The sequence below is a fragment of the Rhinopithecus roxellana genome, chromosome 11 (assembly GCF_007565055.1).
Source record: "Rhinopithecus roxellana isolate Shanxi Qingling chromosome 11, ASM756505v1, whole genome shotgun sequence".
NCBI classification, from domain to species: Eukaryota; Metazoa; Chordata; class Mammalia; order Primates; family Cercopithecidae; genus Rhinopithecus; species Rhinopithecus roxellana.
Genome location: NC_044559.1, coordinates 118,665,672 through 118,683,609, shown reverse-complemented (window position 1 = coordinate 118,683,609; position 17,938 = coordinate 118,665,672). Strand labels below are relative to the sequence as shown.

At 35.4% G+C, this 17,938-nt stretch overlaps 1 protein-coding gene across 1 annotated transcript in view; it reads right to left on the bottom strand.

The window, feature by feature from the left end:
* The window catches only part of MALRD1 (MAM and LDL receptor class A domain containing 1), a 706,902-nt gene that overhangs the window by 646,099 nt on the left and 42,865 nt on the right, over positions 1-17,938 (bottom strand). The window contains exons 3-5 of the mRNA XM_030940611.1: positions 16,699-16,793; positions 16,448-16,609; positions 7,089-7,185 (exon numbers count right to left, since the gene is read on the bottom strand). Coding sequence (XP_030796471.1) covers positions 7,089-7,185; positions 16,448-16,609; positions 16,699-16,793 — 354 coding nt within the window. The remainder of the gene's footprint in view (positions 1-7,088; positions 7,186-16,447; positions 16,610-16,698; positions 16,794-17,938) is intronic.

Here is a 17,938-nt window from a genome sequence, read left to right as displayed (position 1 = left end):
GCAATGCCTTCAGTTAACCATATATTCTCTATTGATACATTGTATACCTTTTGATAAGTCCAATAAATGTTATTTTCTAACAGTAAAAAGACACTGAGGATGATACTTTAATTATTTACTTCTAGGTATGAGGCAGGGGGGTTATAATCTGTTCCCTTAAAGTTCTCTATTTCAATTTATCTACTTTTAAATGTAGCATATAGTGATTTCTCACCTGATAAACACTGACCACTAAAAATATGAAAGCAAACAGGAACTTTACATGTTCAGTGTTAGAAGCGACTGTCACCAGCTTCTATAAAACCCAGGCTTGGTCCACATGGCAAGAAACATCTATCTGTAAGCTTTTATACTAACAGAAGAGATGTTAAAAACCCAAGCACAGACAGGAATAATGTAAGCAAGACAACTGACTAGAGATGCCTAATGTATTTTCCCTCCACTAAAAAGGACTAAAACAATGAATAAACAAGCACATTTTGACTACAGTAGTTGAGGGAAAGCACCAGAGTGTTGCAGGGGAATAGCAGTGACCCTCTAGAGCATGAAGACTCAGAATAGATTCCTAGAAAATGGAAGAAAATACCCTATTTTTACTGCCCTGTCTCCCCAGTTGGGAGTAGCTTGAAATCAGAAGTAATTATCCTTGCAAACAAAAGGTAAGCAGGGGCCGGGCGCAGTGGCTCACATCTGTAATCCCAGCACTTTGGGAGGCCGAGGCGAGCAGATCACGAGGTCAGCAGATTGAGACCATCATGGCTAACAGGGTGAAACCCCATCTCTACTAAAAATACAAAAAGCCAGGCATGGTGGGGGGGCCCTGTAGTCCCAGTTACTCGGGAGGCTGAGGCAGGAGAATGGCGTGAACCTGGGAGGTAGAGTTTGCTGTGAGCCGAGATTGTGCCACTGCACTCCAGCCTGGGTGACAGAGCGAGACTCTGTCGAAGGAAGGAAGGGAGGGAGGGAGGGAAACAGGAGTCCCCCAGCATCCCCCATCAAAGATCAGTTGCCACAGTTTTTGATGCTATAGAACTCTGTGGTCATCACAGGCCCTAAGCCCAGTCTAAGATCACTGCCAGAAGTTGACATGGTTATGCTATGTCAAGTGTTAACACTTGACATATGTCAAGGTAACACTGGGTCAAGTGTCATGGTTATGCTACTCCAAAGAAGGAGCCCACACTGTGCCTTCTTTCCCATGATCTACATTGCTATAAAGTGCTATCTTGAGGCTGGAGCCATGGCTAGAGTGCATCTTTCTCTGGGGTCCAGTAGCCACTGCATCTCCCCATCCATGAGGATCTGATGGCACTACACTGTGCTCACACATGGTAGTGCACCATTCTCCATCCAAGAAGCTATAGCTCTCTACTTCTGTGAATAAACTGCCAGCAGACACTCCAACCTTCCAGTTCAAGTGGATGCAGCACACCATCCCAGCTATTTGAAGCCTATACCTAGTGGTACTGCTGCAACCCCAGTGGCCAAGCTTATGAGATGTCTTGCCCCTCCAAATTATAGGCAATCTTGCCAACTAGGGAGGTCATGACTGACCGGAGATACAGCAGTCCCAATGTATCCTTGTATGTGAAACAGTCTGGCACCATGAACATCAGCAAAGAAGCCACATCCAAGCTGTAGTCAACATCAGCAAAGAAGCCACATCCAAAGTGGAGCAGCCCTGAAAAATCCTCAATACACAAAACAGCCCAGCATTTCTGTCCCCGACAGGGAGGTAACACTTGACCCAGTAACAGAGCAGCTCTCACATACACTTGACATTCAGAACAGCCCAGCATCCCCACCTCCAGTGGGGAGGCTTGTCCAAGGAGCTGCACAAACTCCCACAACCTAACCAATGAGACACCTTCAGGTATTACTGATGTTGACTACAGCTGAAGAAATTGCCCAGAGACTACCTTACTGTGTCCACCTGGAACCAAAATCGGTGTACCCTACCTAACCAATACTCTAAAGCACATGTGCAATCAAGGTACCCTACCTAACCAATATTCTAAAACACAGGTGAAAATATTTCCCCCTGAAAGCCATTCTATAAAATTGGAAGGAGCAATTATTCCACCAGTTGCACAGATATCAACATAGTGAAATAAGAAATACAGAAAAGCAAAGAAACATGATACCACCAAAGAAACACAGTAACTCTCCAGTACCTGACCCCGACCAAAATGGAAATTTATAAATTGCCCAAAAAGGAATTCAAAATAATAATCTTAAGGTAACTCGGTGCAATAAAAGAGAATACAGACAGTTCAACAAAATTAGAAAAATAATTCATGGGTTCAATAATTAATTCAACAAAGAGATATCATTTATAAGACAGAAATCTTGTAGCAGGGGATATCAACTAATGAAACAAAAAATACAATTGAGGATGTCAATAACAGCCTAGTAGAACAAGGATTTTCTGAATCCTTGAACTTGAAGACAAGTCTTTTGAAATAGCTTAGGAGGGAAAAAAAGAAAGAAGAGAGAATGAAAAACAGAAAGCAAAGTCAATGTGACCTATGGGAAATCATTAAGCAGACAAAGTTTTGCATTATACAATTTCCAGATGGAAAAAAGATGAAGAAATGCACAGTAATCTTATTAAAATAATAGTTTAAAAACCTCCCAAGCCTTGGGAGAAATATGAACGTCCATATACAGAAAGCCCAAAGTCTCCATTAGATTCAACATAGAGATGTCCTCTTTAAGACACATTATAATCATATTACCAAAAGTCAAAGACAAATAGATAATTCTAAAAGTAGCAAGAGAAGAGCATCAAATCATATCTATAGGAATTCATTAGACTATGAACAGATTTCTCAGCAGAAACCATGCAGGCCAGGACAGAATGGAACGATATATTCAAAGTTCTAAAAGAAAAAGAAACTGTTAGCCAAGAACATACTATCTGTAAAGCTATTCTTCGGAAATTAAGGAGAAAAAAGTATTTTACAGACAAGCAAAAGCTGAGGGAATTAATCACCACTATACTGGTCTTACAAAAAATGCTTAAGGGAGTGTTTTAACTGGAAATAAAAGGATATTGATTATTACTATGAAATCCTATGAAAATATAAAACTTACTTGTAGAGGTAAATTTATAATTGAATTCAGAATACTTAATTATTGTAATGGTGTTATATAATCTTTCAAATCTCCAGGATGATGAGTAAAAGTCAAAATCATCAATGATAACCACAGCCACAATATGTTGTTAGAAAATATGTAATATAAAAAGATGCAAATTAAGGTAACATAATTACAAATTGTGGGAGGAAAGTAAAATTCTAGAATATTTGCATGCAACCAAGCTTAAGTTGTTATCAGTTTAAAATAGTGTTCTGTAAGATTTTTTTAATGTAAGCCCCATGGTAACCAGAGAGAAAAAATTACAGCAGATAAACAAATGAGAAATAGAAAAGAATCAAAGATTATCACTACACAAAAGCACCAAGCCACAAAGATAAACAAGAGAAGAAAGAAACAAATTTCTACAAAATAACCAGAAAATAATGAATAAAAGGAAAGGAGTAGGGCCTTATCTGTCAATAACAACATTAAATGTAAATGGATTAAATTCTCAAAATATGTAGAGTGGATAAGTGGATTAAAAAACAAGACAAAATTCTATGTTGCCTACAAGAGACTCACATCACCTGTAAGAATACCCATAGACTGAGAAAGTAAAGGAATGGAAGAAAAATATTCCATGCAAATAGAAATCAAAAGAGACCAGCAGTAGCTATAACTATATCATATAAAATAGACTTTAATTTGAAAACTGAAAAAATCGACAATGATGGTCATAATATAATGATAAAGGGATCTATTTAGAAAAAGGATAAAACACTTGGAAATATACATTCACCCAAAACTAGACCTCCCAATATATATAGCAAATATTATTAGACGTACAGAAATAGATAGACTGCAATACAATAATAGTAAAAGATTTTAATCCCTTACTTTCAGTAATGGACGGATCATTCAGACAGAAAATGAACAAAGAAACATTATATTTAAACTTAACTCTAGATCAAATAAACCTGAAATATATTTGCAGAACATTCTACTCAATAATTACAAAATATACATTTTCCCATTAGCACATGGAATTTTCTCCGGGATATGTCATATGTTAGGCCACAAAACAAGTCTCAACAATTCTGTAAAAATCAAAATCATATGAATTATCTTTTCCAGCCACAATGGAATAAAACTAGCATTCAACAACGAAATGAACTTTGGAAGTTATACAAATACACGAAAATTAATCATACCTTTGAAGAACAAAATAAGCCAATGATAAAATTAAAAAGAACAGTTAAATATTCCTTGAGACAAATATAGACATACAACCTACCAAAACTATGGGATACAGCAAAAGCAATTCTAAGAGAGAAGTTTATCTTAATAAATGCCTACATCAAAATATTAGATGTTATACTTCAAGGAATTAGAAAACACAGGAAGAAACCAAACCCAAAATTAGTAGAAGGAAATAAATAATAAAAATCAGAGCAGACTTAAATGAAATAGAGACTAAACAAAACAATACCAAAGACAACAAAGCAAAAAGTTGTTTTTTTGAAAAGATAAACAAAATTGACACACAATAGCTGGACTAAGGATAAAAAGATAGAAGATTCAAATAAAATGAGAGATGAACAAGGAGATATTATGACTACTTGCACAGAAATGCAAAAGATCATAAAAAGCCATCATGAACAACCATATGCTGAAAAACCTAGAAGAAATACATAAATTTCTGGACACATAAAACCTACTAAAATTGAAGAAACAGAAAATCTGAACAGATTGAATTAGTAATAAAATGTCCCCCACCAAAGAACAACCCAGACCTGATGGCTTCACTAATCAATTCTAGCAAACTTTTAATAAATAACTAATAACATCTCACTGATATGTTAGAGCTAAAAGAGTTGATCTCACAGAACTAGAGAACAGAATGATAGATACTAGAGGCTGTGAAGGGTGAGTGGGTGGAAAGGGAATGTAAATGGAGGCTGAATACATTCTATGCATGTAACAAACTCACATGCACCCCATAAACATGTAAAATATTTCATTCATAAAATAAATAAATAAATAAATAATACCTATCATTTTAAAAAACGAGATTACATCAAACTAAAAAGTTTATGCACAACAAAGAAAACAACTGAGTGAAGAGACAACCTACAGGATCGGAGGCAATGTTTGCAAACTGTGCATCTAATATGGGGTCAATACCCAGAATACACAAGAAACTCAAAACAACTCATTTTCAAGAAAACAAATAATCAAATTTGAAAATGGACAGAAAACCTCAATAGATATTTCTCAGAAAAAGACAGAAAAATGACCAATGAATATAATATGAAAAAAAATCTCAGCATCATTAATCATCAGGGAAATGCAAATTAAAATCACAATGATATATCATCTCATACTTCTCAGAATGGCTATTATCAAAAAGTCAAAGTTAACAAATGCTGGTGCGGATGTGGATAAATGGGAATACTTATATACTGTCGGTAGAAATGTAAATTAGTACAACCATATAGAACAGTATGGAGGTTCCTCAAAAAGTTGAAAATAGAACTACCAAATGATTCATCAATCCCACTTCTGAGTATTTATCCAAAGAAAATGAAATCAAAGAGATATGATTTCAATCTCGATCAAAGAGATTTTTGCATTCCCATGTTTACTGCAGAACTATTCACGATAGCCAAGATAGGGAATCAACCTAAGTGTCCATCAATGGATGAATGGATAAAGAAAATACAAGCAATATAATTCTTTTTTATTTAACTATAAAAAGAATAAAAGCCTACCATTTGTGACAATATGGATGAATCTGGAAGACATTAAATGAAATAACCAGACACAGGAAAACAAATACTATATCTTACTCGTTTGCAAAACTTTCAAAAATCTATCTTATAGAAGTACAGGTAGAATAGTGGTTACCAGAGGCTGGGGAAAATAGCATGGATGGTGTGTGTGTACAAACTGGTCAATGGGTATTAAATTACAGATAGATCAGAGTTAAATAAATTCTGGTTTTCTATTACACAGTATAGTTAACAATATTATATTATTTCAAAATAACTAGAAGAGAGAATTTCAAATGTTCTTATTACAAAGAAAAAATAAATTTTTGAGATAACAAATAATTACCCTGATTTAATCATCACACAATGTATACATGTATTTAACATCACATAATATCCAATAAATATGTACAATTATGTGTCAATTGAAAATAAAATAAAACTTTTTAAAAACCAATATCAAGATCCTATGGTCTTTCTTAAGTAGATGAAGACATCTCTTCTTGTCTTGAAATATTATTTACCACAACAACTATATCGCTGTACTAAATTGAACTCAGAAGCCTTATCTACAAAATAGCTATCTTTATTCTGTAACAACATGCCGCAATATACCAAAATTCTTAAAAGAAAAAAACCCTGAAATATATATGACTGATTCTTTTTGATAATTAGATTAAGCTTGATATTTTATGCTATTTTAATTATAATTTTAATATTGAATTGTTTTGGAATAATACAAATGGAGAATAGAGTATTATTCAGTTAATATAATCAAAGGAACAATAGAAATAAAAGTTTACATCTGATATATGTGGTTTATTGATGTGTCAAAATAGAAAATAGATTATAACTAATATCTCTATTTTGTATCTTTCAGCAGAATAATCAAACCAATTGTCCGAGAAGACAATTTCAAGTCTGTGGAGGCTAGTTTTCTCCCAGTCTCCTAGAAGGAACAGAGTTACCTTGTTAAGATTTAACTTTAGCCACTGTAAACATTGCTACAAGATTTCAAGTCTAAGACTAAATTATCCCATTCAGTTCTTTACAGCATCAGTCAGTGAAATCCTAGTATAGATCCAGTCACTGTTATACAATGTACTAGAACAAGGAAAAATAGCCCACATGAAAACACAGACAAAAATAAACAGGAGATTAAAGTCATTACAATCTTTAAATTGCACTGAAATCTTTATACACAATAAAGGTCAAAATGAGAGAAAAAGTTCTTACCATTGGCAGGCAAGCAGCCTGAACTGCAAGATATATCATCAATAGCAATGACTTCATCCTGTTCATACGTTGAAGTCATTTGACCTTGAAAAACAACCTGCACAAGAAAAACAAAACAAAACGAAAACATAAAGCAAGGAACATCACTGTCTCACAGTGTTATAAAAGAGAGCCTGCAACAGGAAACATGTCACTCTCTAGAAGCACTTGGGTGACCATGCCAATTCCAGGTGCAAAGAAATCAAAGCAAACACTCTGAAAAACAAAGAAATGTAGGGCCATCACTGTATCTCAAATGTCTGGCATAGGATAGGTAACATGTTAGTGAAATGCAGCAATACTCACCTGGATTTTTCCCTACAACCATCTCCTATGTTCAGTTCCCATGTCTTCATACTGTTTCACATTTACCAGTTTTTGGATCCATGCTCCATCTTGAGATCCAGTTCTTGGCATTTTGCAATTGTGTCCCATCTTCCCCTTTGGTTCTCTAAATCTTATCCACTCTTGCCTTAGATGTCATCCTCATGCTATCCTATTGCACATTTTCTGCCATTATCTAAACATTGACTGGAAATGATTGTTCTGTGACTTATTGTTAAAATGACTGAACGTGGCCTGTCACAGTGCCTCACGCCTGTAATCCTGGCACTTTGGGAGGATGAGGCGGGTGAATCACTAGATGTCAGGAATTCTAGACCAACCTGGCAAACATGGTGAAACCCCGTATCTACCAAAAAAACAACAAATTAGCTGGGAGTGGTGGCGGGCGCCTGTAATCCCAGCTACTCAGGAGGCTAAGACAGAGAACTGCTCAAACCAGGGAGGCGGAGGTTGAATCGCTTGAACCCGGGAGGCAGAGGTTGCAGTGAGTGGAGATCGCACCACTACACTGCAGCCTGGGTGACAGAGCAAGACTCTGTCTCAAAAAACAGAAAAGAAATGACTGAATGTGACATTATGATGTGGAGCCCACCCAAGACACCACTAAGAAAAGATACTCTGGTATGATTGATCTGAGAAACTTAAAAAGAAGCCACTCTCCGATTTTCTAATTACCCAAATCCATAGAAAATTGGCATGTTGATGGCAGACATTATCCCATCCTTATTAATGAATATCACTAAAGTTAGAGGCTTTGTTCATGGATGTGATAAAAACATGTGCATTATTCAGTCTTGTTTACAACATAAACATTGTATTTCTCAAGAAGTCGGCCCAGATTTTTAGGTTTACAATTGATCTAGATGCAGCAAAACATAACAGATCATTTTTCTATGGTAAATTATTTCATCCCTGTACAATATGCTGTACCAATACATTTCCTTTCAAACCATATGCTATCTACCTCTATTACAAATCCACTGAGAAACATCCACGACCTATAGAAAAATCTGTCAATAGCCCTAAGAAAGTCATATTCTCTTTATACAAAAATAAGTGTAACTACTTAGAAAATAGAACCATGTTGCAAAGGACTGGCAAAGATTATTGTGTAGAGATAGTTTTATACAAAAGTGGTATAACATAGTGATTAAAAGTATGACTAGAATCTGTATCCAACATACAGCTAGGATCTGAAACCAAGTAGTTTGATTCAAAATACATTTTTTCAAAAAAATAGATTTTATCTCATATATGTAGTTATATAATATACATTATATAATTATATCATATATAATATATGCTATGTCATATCATATATGTTATATATGTTATATTATAACATATATAGATTAATATATATTATATAGATAGATACAAATATTTTGAATCAAACTACTTGGAGATATACAACATATAATATTGTATATTAATAGTATATATTAATAAATTGTTATATATTAATAAATATATAATAAATTTGTAATATATAAATATGTTATATATCTCCATATACATATATGTATACATATTATATATGTGATATAATGTATATGTTATAGAATAATATATATTATATATACGTACATGTGTAAGATACATATATGTATTGTATTGATTTTGCATGTGTATGTATGTATACATACATAATATGTATTATATACAGATTATATATAATATAGTATACATATTATATTTTATGTTATAATATATTTTTTATATATTATAATATATATTTATATAATATTATACAAGTATTAATTATATTATATAAATTATATAATATGTAATTATACTATATTATTAATATATGTATAATATACATACCCAAGTTGGTTATATATAATATATAACTACATATATTATATACATCTAAGTAGTTTGATTCAAAATATCTATTTATAATATAGATAAATTATATACTTATTACATATATATATTTTGAAAATATATATATGTATTTCAAATAAAACTATTTGGATTCAGTTCCTCGTTATACCACTTAACAGCAACAAGACCTTGGAGAACTTATTTAACATCTCTGTTCCTCAGTTTTCTTTTTTGTACAATTGTAATGATAAAATGATAGCCTACATGATAAGGAAAAAAGAGTTGCAAACATGTAAAACAGCACCTGGTATATAGTTAGCATTAAATAATGTTAGCTACTGTTATTGTAACATAGTTATTAAAAGATTTATGCTATTATATGAATTGTGTGTTTGTAAGTAAATATCTATTCTTTACAAATTAACATTTTATTCTTTCTGAAAGCTTTTTCATAGAGATAGTCCCTAGCTGTTGCTGAGTTAAGGACATGCCGACAGTCACATTTTAAAAAAGAAGTAGAAGTAAGTGTTAACTATATCACATGTCTCTTGTTTTTTTCTCCACACTCCTCACCAAAAGAACAACATTGATCTTCAGGGTTGATAAATCAGAAACTTACATTACAAATGTTCATCTCTTTCCTGAACTCTCCTCCCCGGTTTCCACAGTCTGCTGGACATTTCCACTCAGATGACACAAGTCATTTCCTGAACTCTCCTCCCCGGTTTCCACAGTCTGCTGGACATTTCCACTCAGATGACACAAGTCATTTATAATTCACAACTTTGTCCTTTCTCCTCGGATTGGAGCTCTCATCTCACTCTCATTTCCTGACAATGGTACCAGAAGACTGGTGCTCTCCAATGCTCAAAACTCCAAACTGACCTTGAGAGTCCCTTTCTCCTCCATTCTCATTTCCAACGAGACAAGCTCCATTAATCCCTATTTTCCTTTCATTCTTATTTCCTCTCCCATCTCCTCCCCCTTGACTACTGAAGTAGCTTTTAAATTACCTTCTTGCCTTAATCCTCTCCTCATTAGAGTTTGCAATAGATATTACATATTTATTTGATTCTGTTAAATTACATGTTAACTTGGTATAAGTGATGAAACATCATTGTGAAAATTCGCTGCCATTTGAGTCCACTAGCCTAGCAGGAAGGAACATTTTTCTTAGGGAAACAACTATTTCTCTAAGTGGAGGGAAATTTACTAATGGGTCTATGTGGCTATAAAACACAAGACCCATCAGGCATAATTCAATAGTCTAGCTAAACAGATTTAAATGAAAAGAGTTGACAAGGATTTGGGTTAGAATCTGGAAAATTAGCTAAAGAAAGTGGAACCCTAGGATGATTAAAAAACAAGAAAAATAAAGGCAGGACATGGTGGCTCACTCCTATAATCCCAACACTTTGGGAGGCCAAGGCAGGCTGATCACCTGAGGTCAGGAGTTCGAGACTAGCCTGGCCAACATGGCAAAACCCCATCTCAATTAAAAGTACAAAAATTAGCCAGGTGTTGTGGTACACATCTGTAATCTCAGCTACTCAGGAGGCTGAGGCAGGAGAATTGCTTGAACCCAGGAGGCAGAGGTTGCAATCTGATATGGTGCCACTGCATGCCAACCTGGGTGACAGAGTGAGACTCCATCTCGGAAAAAGAAAATATATATATATGTAGGTTCTATGGAGGGCCCTGGTCAGAGCTGTATTGCTGTGTGGTAGTTGTATTTTTAGGAAAAGTAGTATCTAACACACATTCTTTGTTTTCTCCAAAACATCAGAAAGATTATTTTCCAAACACCCACCTCATTTTAATAACGTTGGAGGATAGATAGATAGATAGATTTTTTTCTTTTAAAGGAGCAAAGCAGCAAAATAAAAGTGGATCATAGGACAGATGATGGAGTTCCGACACCAAAGAAGTCAGGGACGGCCTGCACTAATCCGACAGTGAACATAAAACAAATTCCTTTCACCCCAAACATTTTAAGAGAAGATGGATGACCTCTGAATACAGGTAAGTGGTCAGCACTTAAGCCAATTGATTTAAATGTTAGAGGAAATGGTGATGACATATGGATAATACTATCTGGATGGCACTGATACAGGAGCTAGAAAGAAATTATTTAGGTAGATAGTGAAGGTAAAAGAGTCCTCAGCAAGGCTTCCCTTCTACCAAAAAGCAGCCCAATAAATTATTTTTTCCAACAAAGAGTAGCCTGAAAAATCAAGCTGTAAACATAGATAAGCAAGCTGAAAGCTCGCACGGGTGAATGCCGGCAGTTGCGTCAATAAAAAAAGGCTACCTGGGGGCCAGGCATAGCCAATATAGAAGCTCCGTCTTCCCTTTTATTACCACATGCACAGTAAAGAAACAGGCAACATGGCACCAGCCAGTTAGAGAACCCATCTGCATAATAACAGATTAGGGTGGGAAAGGCCATCTTTTTGTGCCCTATGCACACAGCACACCTACCCCTAACCAGTTTTTTGTGCCTTATGCAAATAACACACCTAGTCTGACCAGTCTTTAGTGCGCTATGTAAATCAGACACCGCTTCCTCAAGCTCATCTATAAAACCCCCTGCATTTCGCCATGGACTGGAAACCCATGCAGGATCCCTCTCTCTGCAAGAGAGAGCTCTTCTCTTTCTTTCACCTATTAAACCTCCATTCTTAACCTCACTTCTTGTGTGTTCATGTCTTTGATTTCCTTGGCATGAAACAATGAATCTCAGGTATCGCCTCAGACAACGAGACTGCTTCAGCATGAGTATAAACATTAGAAACATTTATGGTTATATGTATTATGTAAGAGTTTTCTTAATTAGTAGTATGCATTCATTTCCCAAGCAAACATTTGAGACACAAAATGATGTGTTATCATAAATATTATTGAATTAAAAGGGAAAATACCTCAGATAATGATTTTGAAGAGTGACGGTAAAATTTTAAAAGTTAAGGTTAAAATTTACATTTTTTAAAATGCAAAGCTCATCTTTTGTCTTTATTAAAAACTTCTATTCTTTCTAAATAGGAGGCTGCTGAGAACTCTCCAGCATTTCTCAATGAAATATCAAAGAAATGAAAAGTAAATAATAGCATGTTAAAAATGCTTCAGTATCTTTTTATACTTAAGGCACTGGCTGTTCATTTAGTTTAACAATCTAGACATTCAACGTGAAAATTATAGTCAGTGACATACTTAGTAGTAAGGGATAGTATTCATTCCTTCTTACCCATAAAACTGTTACATGAGCTTCTTTCAAGAACAACAACAACAAACAGGAGTGAAAGTGTTACCTAAAGGAAGTCCCGATCCAGACCCCAAGAGAGGGTCTTGGAGCTCACGCAAGAAAGAATTGAGAGAATGTCCATAGAGTAAAGTGAAAGCAAGTTTATTAAGAAAGTAGAAGAATAAAAGAATGGCCACTCAATAGACAGAGCAGGGCGTTCCCGAAAGTAAGAGGAGGAACGCGTCCACCCTAGGTACAATACTTGTCTATATACAGGATAAAAAAAGATCACGGGGAGATGTGCTCTGCTATAATCTTTTGCGATAAAGGATTAATTTTCTTAATTACTATATTTTGCAAGAATCAACATTATTATCTTTAAAGTAAAATTAGGAATGATTTTGTTCTCAAGGTGTCGGGATACCAGGACACTCCCAAGTTCAGGTCTGTTTAGTAAATGTTATCAATCTGTTCCCTTAACAGTAAACATCTAGAGGCTAGGAATACCTAGCTTTCTGGGAATGCAACCCAGCAAGCTCATTTTCTTAGCCCTCACTCAACATGGAGTCACTCTGGTACTAATGCCTCTGACAAAAGGTTTCACCTGAATTAGGGGCTACATTTCTACTGCATGTTAAGTTTGTCTTATTATTTGTCTCCTTGAACATTTTAGGACAACAGTAAAATTAATCGCTTATGTCTGCAATTTTTTAAAAATGTGATTGCAATTAATCAGCAGCATGCAATGCCTAAAATTGTTGTTTCACCCAGCCAGCAGACAAAAGAATATATAATAAGTCATACACAACAGATTTGACCAAACTAGAGGTTGGACTTTTTTTCCCCTGTGTATTCTAAATCCCTGTAATGCTTAACATAATAAAAAAAGTTATTATGGCTCAGTGACTCAGTAATTGAGATCTGAAATCAAACTACCTTAGAGTCTAAGCCGGTATGGGATTTAGTAGGTTATTTAACTCTCTAAAGCTTGTAATTCTTGGAGTAAATCATCTTTCTACCTTTCTAGAGGATTTTTGTGAAGGGTCAATAAAATTATGTATCCAAAGAAGTAAACACAGTGCCTTATATATAGTAAGTGCTAAAGAAATTTTAGTTGTTATTATTCCTTACACATCTTCAGAAACTCTCTGAAATGCTTCCGTCTTTGCTAAGTAGATAAACAGCAATCCTTCTGTATGCAGCAGCATTCACTCGGAAATTAACCTGTTTCAATTTCATTAAAAGAGAGACCTAGTCATTCACAGATGGAGGTGATAAAGCCCCCAGGTGAGCATCAGCTGCAGTGGCTTTGTTCTAAGCCCATGCTAAGCTGGGATCCAGCTGAGACCGAAATCTCCTATTTGGACATTTTTAAAGGAAGGATGCATGGCTTTTAAACTATTAGAAGTCAGCATGGAAAGGAAATGGCAGAAAATGAAATAATTCTCAGAGGCTTATAAGTTGTCAAGGCAGCAGATACTGTCTGGAGACTCTGATTACAGAATTCCCTCGAATAAGCCCCTCAGAAAATCTTTTCAGGAGTGAGATACTAGATGATGGCAGGCCGTATTACAAGTACAGCACTTCTCTGTGGCCCACCAAACAAAAGCAAATGAACATCTGCTCACTTGCTGACAGGACAGAACTAAAGCATACCTGCAATCCGAAAAGGCTGGTGTAGCCAAGGGATCCCGAGAGAGTCATATGGTCTCCTAATTTTTGCAAAGCCTTTAAGGTAAATGCACTGTTTTCACATCAGCAATAACGTATTTTGGGATATAAAATTAATATATTGCACATGCATCTGCTTTAGTTGAAGCCACTGGTACATTTAAAGCACTCAAGTGAATAACCTTGCTGCCTCAGCTACAGCCGAATCACCCTAGATATTACATATTCTGGAGTTTTACTTTTTTTTTATTGATCTACTGCACATATTTAATCATCAGAACTCAGGATGTATCACTCGAGAATAGGAAGCTGAGCAAAACAAGGACGTTATTTTGAAAGGTTTGACCTACAAGATACAGCAAGTTCCAGTTCTACTCAACGCTCTGCTCTCTTATGCTTCTAATAGAGATCTGGACCGAAAGACATAGACAGATCTAAGAAGGTACAAAGGTTGGCAAAAGTAGTTTAAGACTCCCATACCATCAGCTCTGTTTCAAAGTTAAAAGGATGTGTAAATAACGATGGAATGGACCCGTAGATAAGATTCTCATCTCACTTAAGTGTCTACAAGAACGGAGAGAGATAGAACTTCAGCAGGATCAACCTTTAGAGTCTACTCAATGTGACTCAATCAATCCCCATAAACACAATCTTGGCCCAGTTTTGTTGCTTTTGTTGTCATTGTTGAGACAACAAGCAGACACAGGGAATTAAGAAGAGAAGGGTAAGAAATAAAATAACTTCTCCAGAGGTTAATAACACTTGAGCATCCACAGCAAATTAAATACATTATTGGTGCTCAGGGGGTACTCATTCTGCATACCATAGCCCTTGAAAGCCACAGATGTCTTCAGGGCGGAGGCACACATAGTATCCCCTGCCCACACCTATCAATCATCTTCCCTTAACATGCTGTAGGGAACCTTCCCCTCATTGTACCTACCACATCCAAGAGCCCCAAATTAATCTTTCTTAAGTGAATGAATGAAATGTTGATAGAAACACTTAAGTGCCTGATGGGTTAAGATGCCTTTCCAACCACCCACACCCCCAACACTGACATTTGACTTCAATAGAGTACAGTCTCAGTCTCTGGTTAGCGTTTCCACTGAGAGTTTCTCTGAAGTCCTGCCATATAGGTGTCATTTAACCACCTGTTAGGGATTTTTTGTAGCCTTCTTTTGATCCCCATTAAGTTTATCAAAACCTGAAAATTCCAAATTACAGTGATTTATGATCAATCAATTAAGAAACTATGCCATTCTTATATCTTATAATTCAACTTTTACAATGAAGATCCTGTTCATTTAGCCATTCTTTTTCTCTTAGCCACTCAAAAGAATCAACGGTAAAATTCAATCCAATTTAATCCCTATATTTAAGCAAGTGCTAAATCCACCATATAACAAATGATTTGATTTATATCAAATTTATAACACTGATTATTATATCATTCTAATAATAGATGATTTAAAAAACCGACTTGGGTTAAATTGACACAGAGAAGGATTAGAAAGTTTTAAGGAATAAAATGCTTTAAAATCTCATGTTTAATAGGAAAATTTTGTTTGATTGGCTCAAATGTTAAAATAGGCAATACGTCTTCAAGAACTGGTAATAATCATTAGATTATCATTTCGACCATGCATAAGTTTTATTAGGCTGCATAAATAAGTTGTTTGTTTTATAGGCTTGCATTGACTTTAATTCTCTAAATTACTTTAGAAAATAAAGGCTGTGTTGAGTTTATCTATGAAATGAATATGACAATTATTCTACTTCAACAGCATTTGGAATAAGTATTTAAACATTCTCCTTCCTCATTACCCAGCATTCCCTTCTCTCAAAAGCATGAAAAAAGTCTGGAAGGAAAAAGTAATGAAAAGAAAGAAGAAGTTGGAGCAGTAAGAAAAGTAGAGAGGAATATGGAGAGGGTTCAAGAAATTAGGAGGAAATTCAAAAGTTGTATTTTACTGATATATCAGTATGTCTTAAAATATATCACCTTTAGTTTTCATACATACAATTCAAAACTTGATTGTAAAAGTGTCTTTCAGGGTGGCTAGCCATCCCAAATTGACTGAGATGTCCACTTTCAGCACTTGAAAGTCTTGGGAAATCCCTCAGTCGCTGGCAAACTGGGACGGTTGCCTTACTTTTAGTTCACCTGGTGTTAAAGATCTGTATCTTATTTTTTCTTGAAGGCCATAGTTAGAAAATAGAACACACATACCTGAAATCTCTGTGAACTCTGGATTTTGATGACATTTCTCTCCCACTGATTTGGGAGTGCAGCTGTGTTTTGCCATAAATGCTGAATAGGACCTCCACATGCAGTTTGAAGCCCAACCATTAATTTGCCACTCACTTGGCTGGAGAAGTAATAAAACGTCATCTGTGAAAGACAATTAGTACCCAAACAGTTACGATAAAGAAGTCCCCAAATGTGACAAAATATTTAAAATGCTGTGTGCTTTCAAATACCTGGCAGTCATGTGGATCATTTGTCGGAAGGAAAACTCTGGTTCTTAAACTTGAGGAAACAGAATCCACTCTGGACACCAGTAAAAGGAAGTGAGCTATCAGAAAGAAGAGACAGAGTACAAAAAAAAAAGAATGAATAAGACCTACTATTTGATAGCACAACGGAGTGACTGTAGTCAATAATAATTTCATTGTACATTTAAAAATAACTAAAAGACTGTGATTGAATTGTTTGTAACATAAAAGATCAATGTTTAGGGGATGGGTACCCCATTCTCCATGATGTGATTATTATGCATTGCATACCTGTACCAAAACATCTCATGTACCCCATAAATATACACATTTACTATGTACCTACAAAACTTTAAAAAAAAAAAAAGAAACAACAGACAATGTGTTAGATTCAGAGTGATCACTGGCGAATTTAAGACACCAAGTGATAATTCAGGCCCACATCCTCACTAGATTAATAATTTTTTTGTTTAAAGAACAAATAATTTAACCACATCGTTTACTTTTGCAAACCATCTGATATTTTTACTTCTTTCTGTTGCCCAGTGATACAGCTAATTGCAATTATACTCCCTATAATATGATCATGGGCTATAGTTCTCAACCCAATTTATCACATTTAACATAGAAAGGTACATCCCTGCAAAGACGCTATCTAGGGAAAACATACTATCAGGACTGCCTACCAAAATAAGCAATTCGATGAAGGCTTTTGACAGAGCAGGAGCACCATTATCTTGGACAAACACCACTATTTTAAGCTCCAGCTCCCTTTCTAACCTCATGCATTTCAAATAAATCACTTCTAACAATAAGCAGCTAGAAAGAGCAGACAGTACAATACAGATAAGACAGCTGCATGGTGTAAAGACCAAACTTCACACTCATACAATGGGCCCAAGTAAAACAGTGGGCCCTAATAAGCACATTCCTTTCTCTTTAGGTTCACTAAGATAGGGAAGCTAAAAGCAGACTTGGGGGGTATGCCTGCAGCTGCAGAAAGATGTATGGGAACAGACACAAAACTCTCCCTCCCAGATAAGCAAGACAAAGAGACACAGAAACATTCTGAGCCTGTGATAAGCTCTCCGTCCTAAAATACTCTTAGTCTGTAAGAGAGAGGGCACTTGACCTAACTCGGCCAGAGGCCCCTCTCAGGTTTATTCTTTAAAATAAACCTGTTTCTGACTGATGAGTCACTTTTCATGTTTCTTTCGTCCTTCTT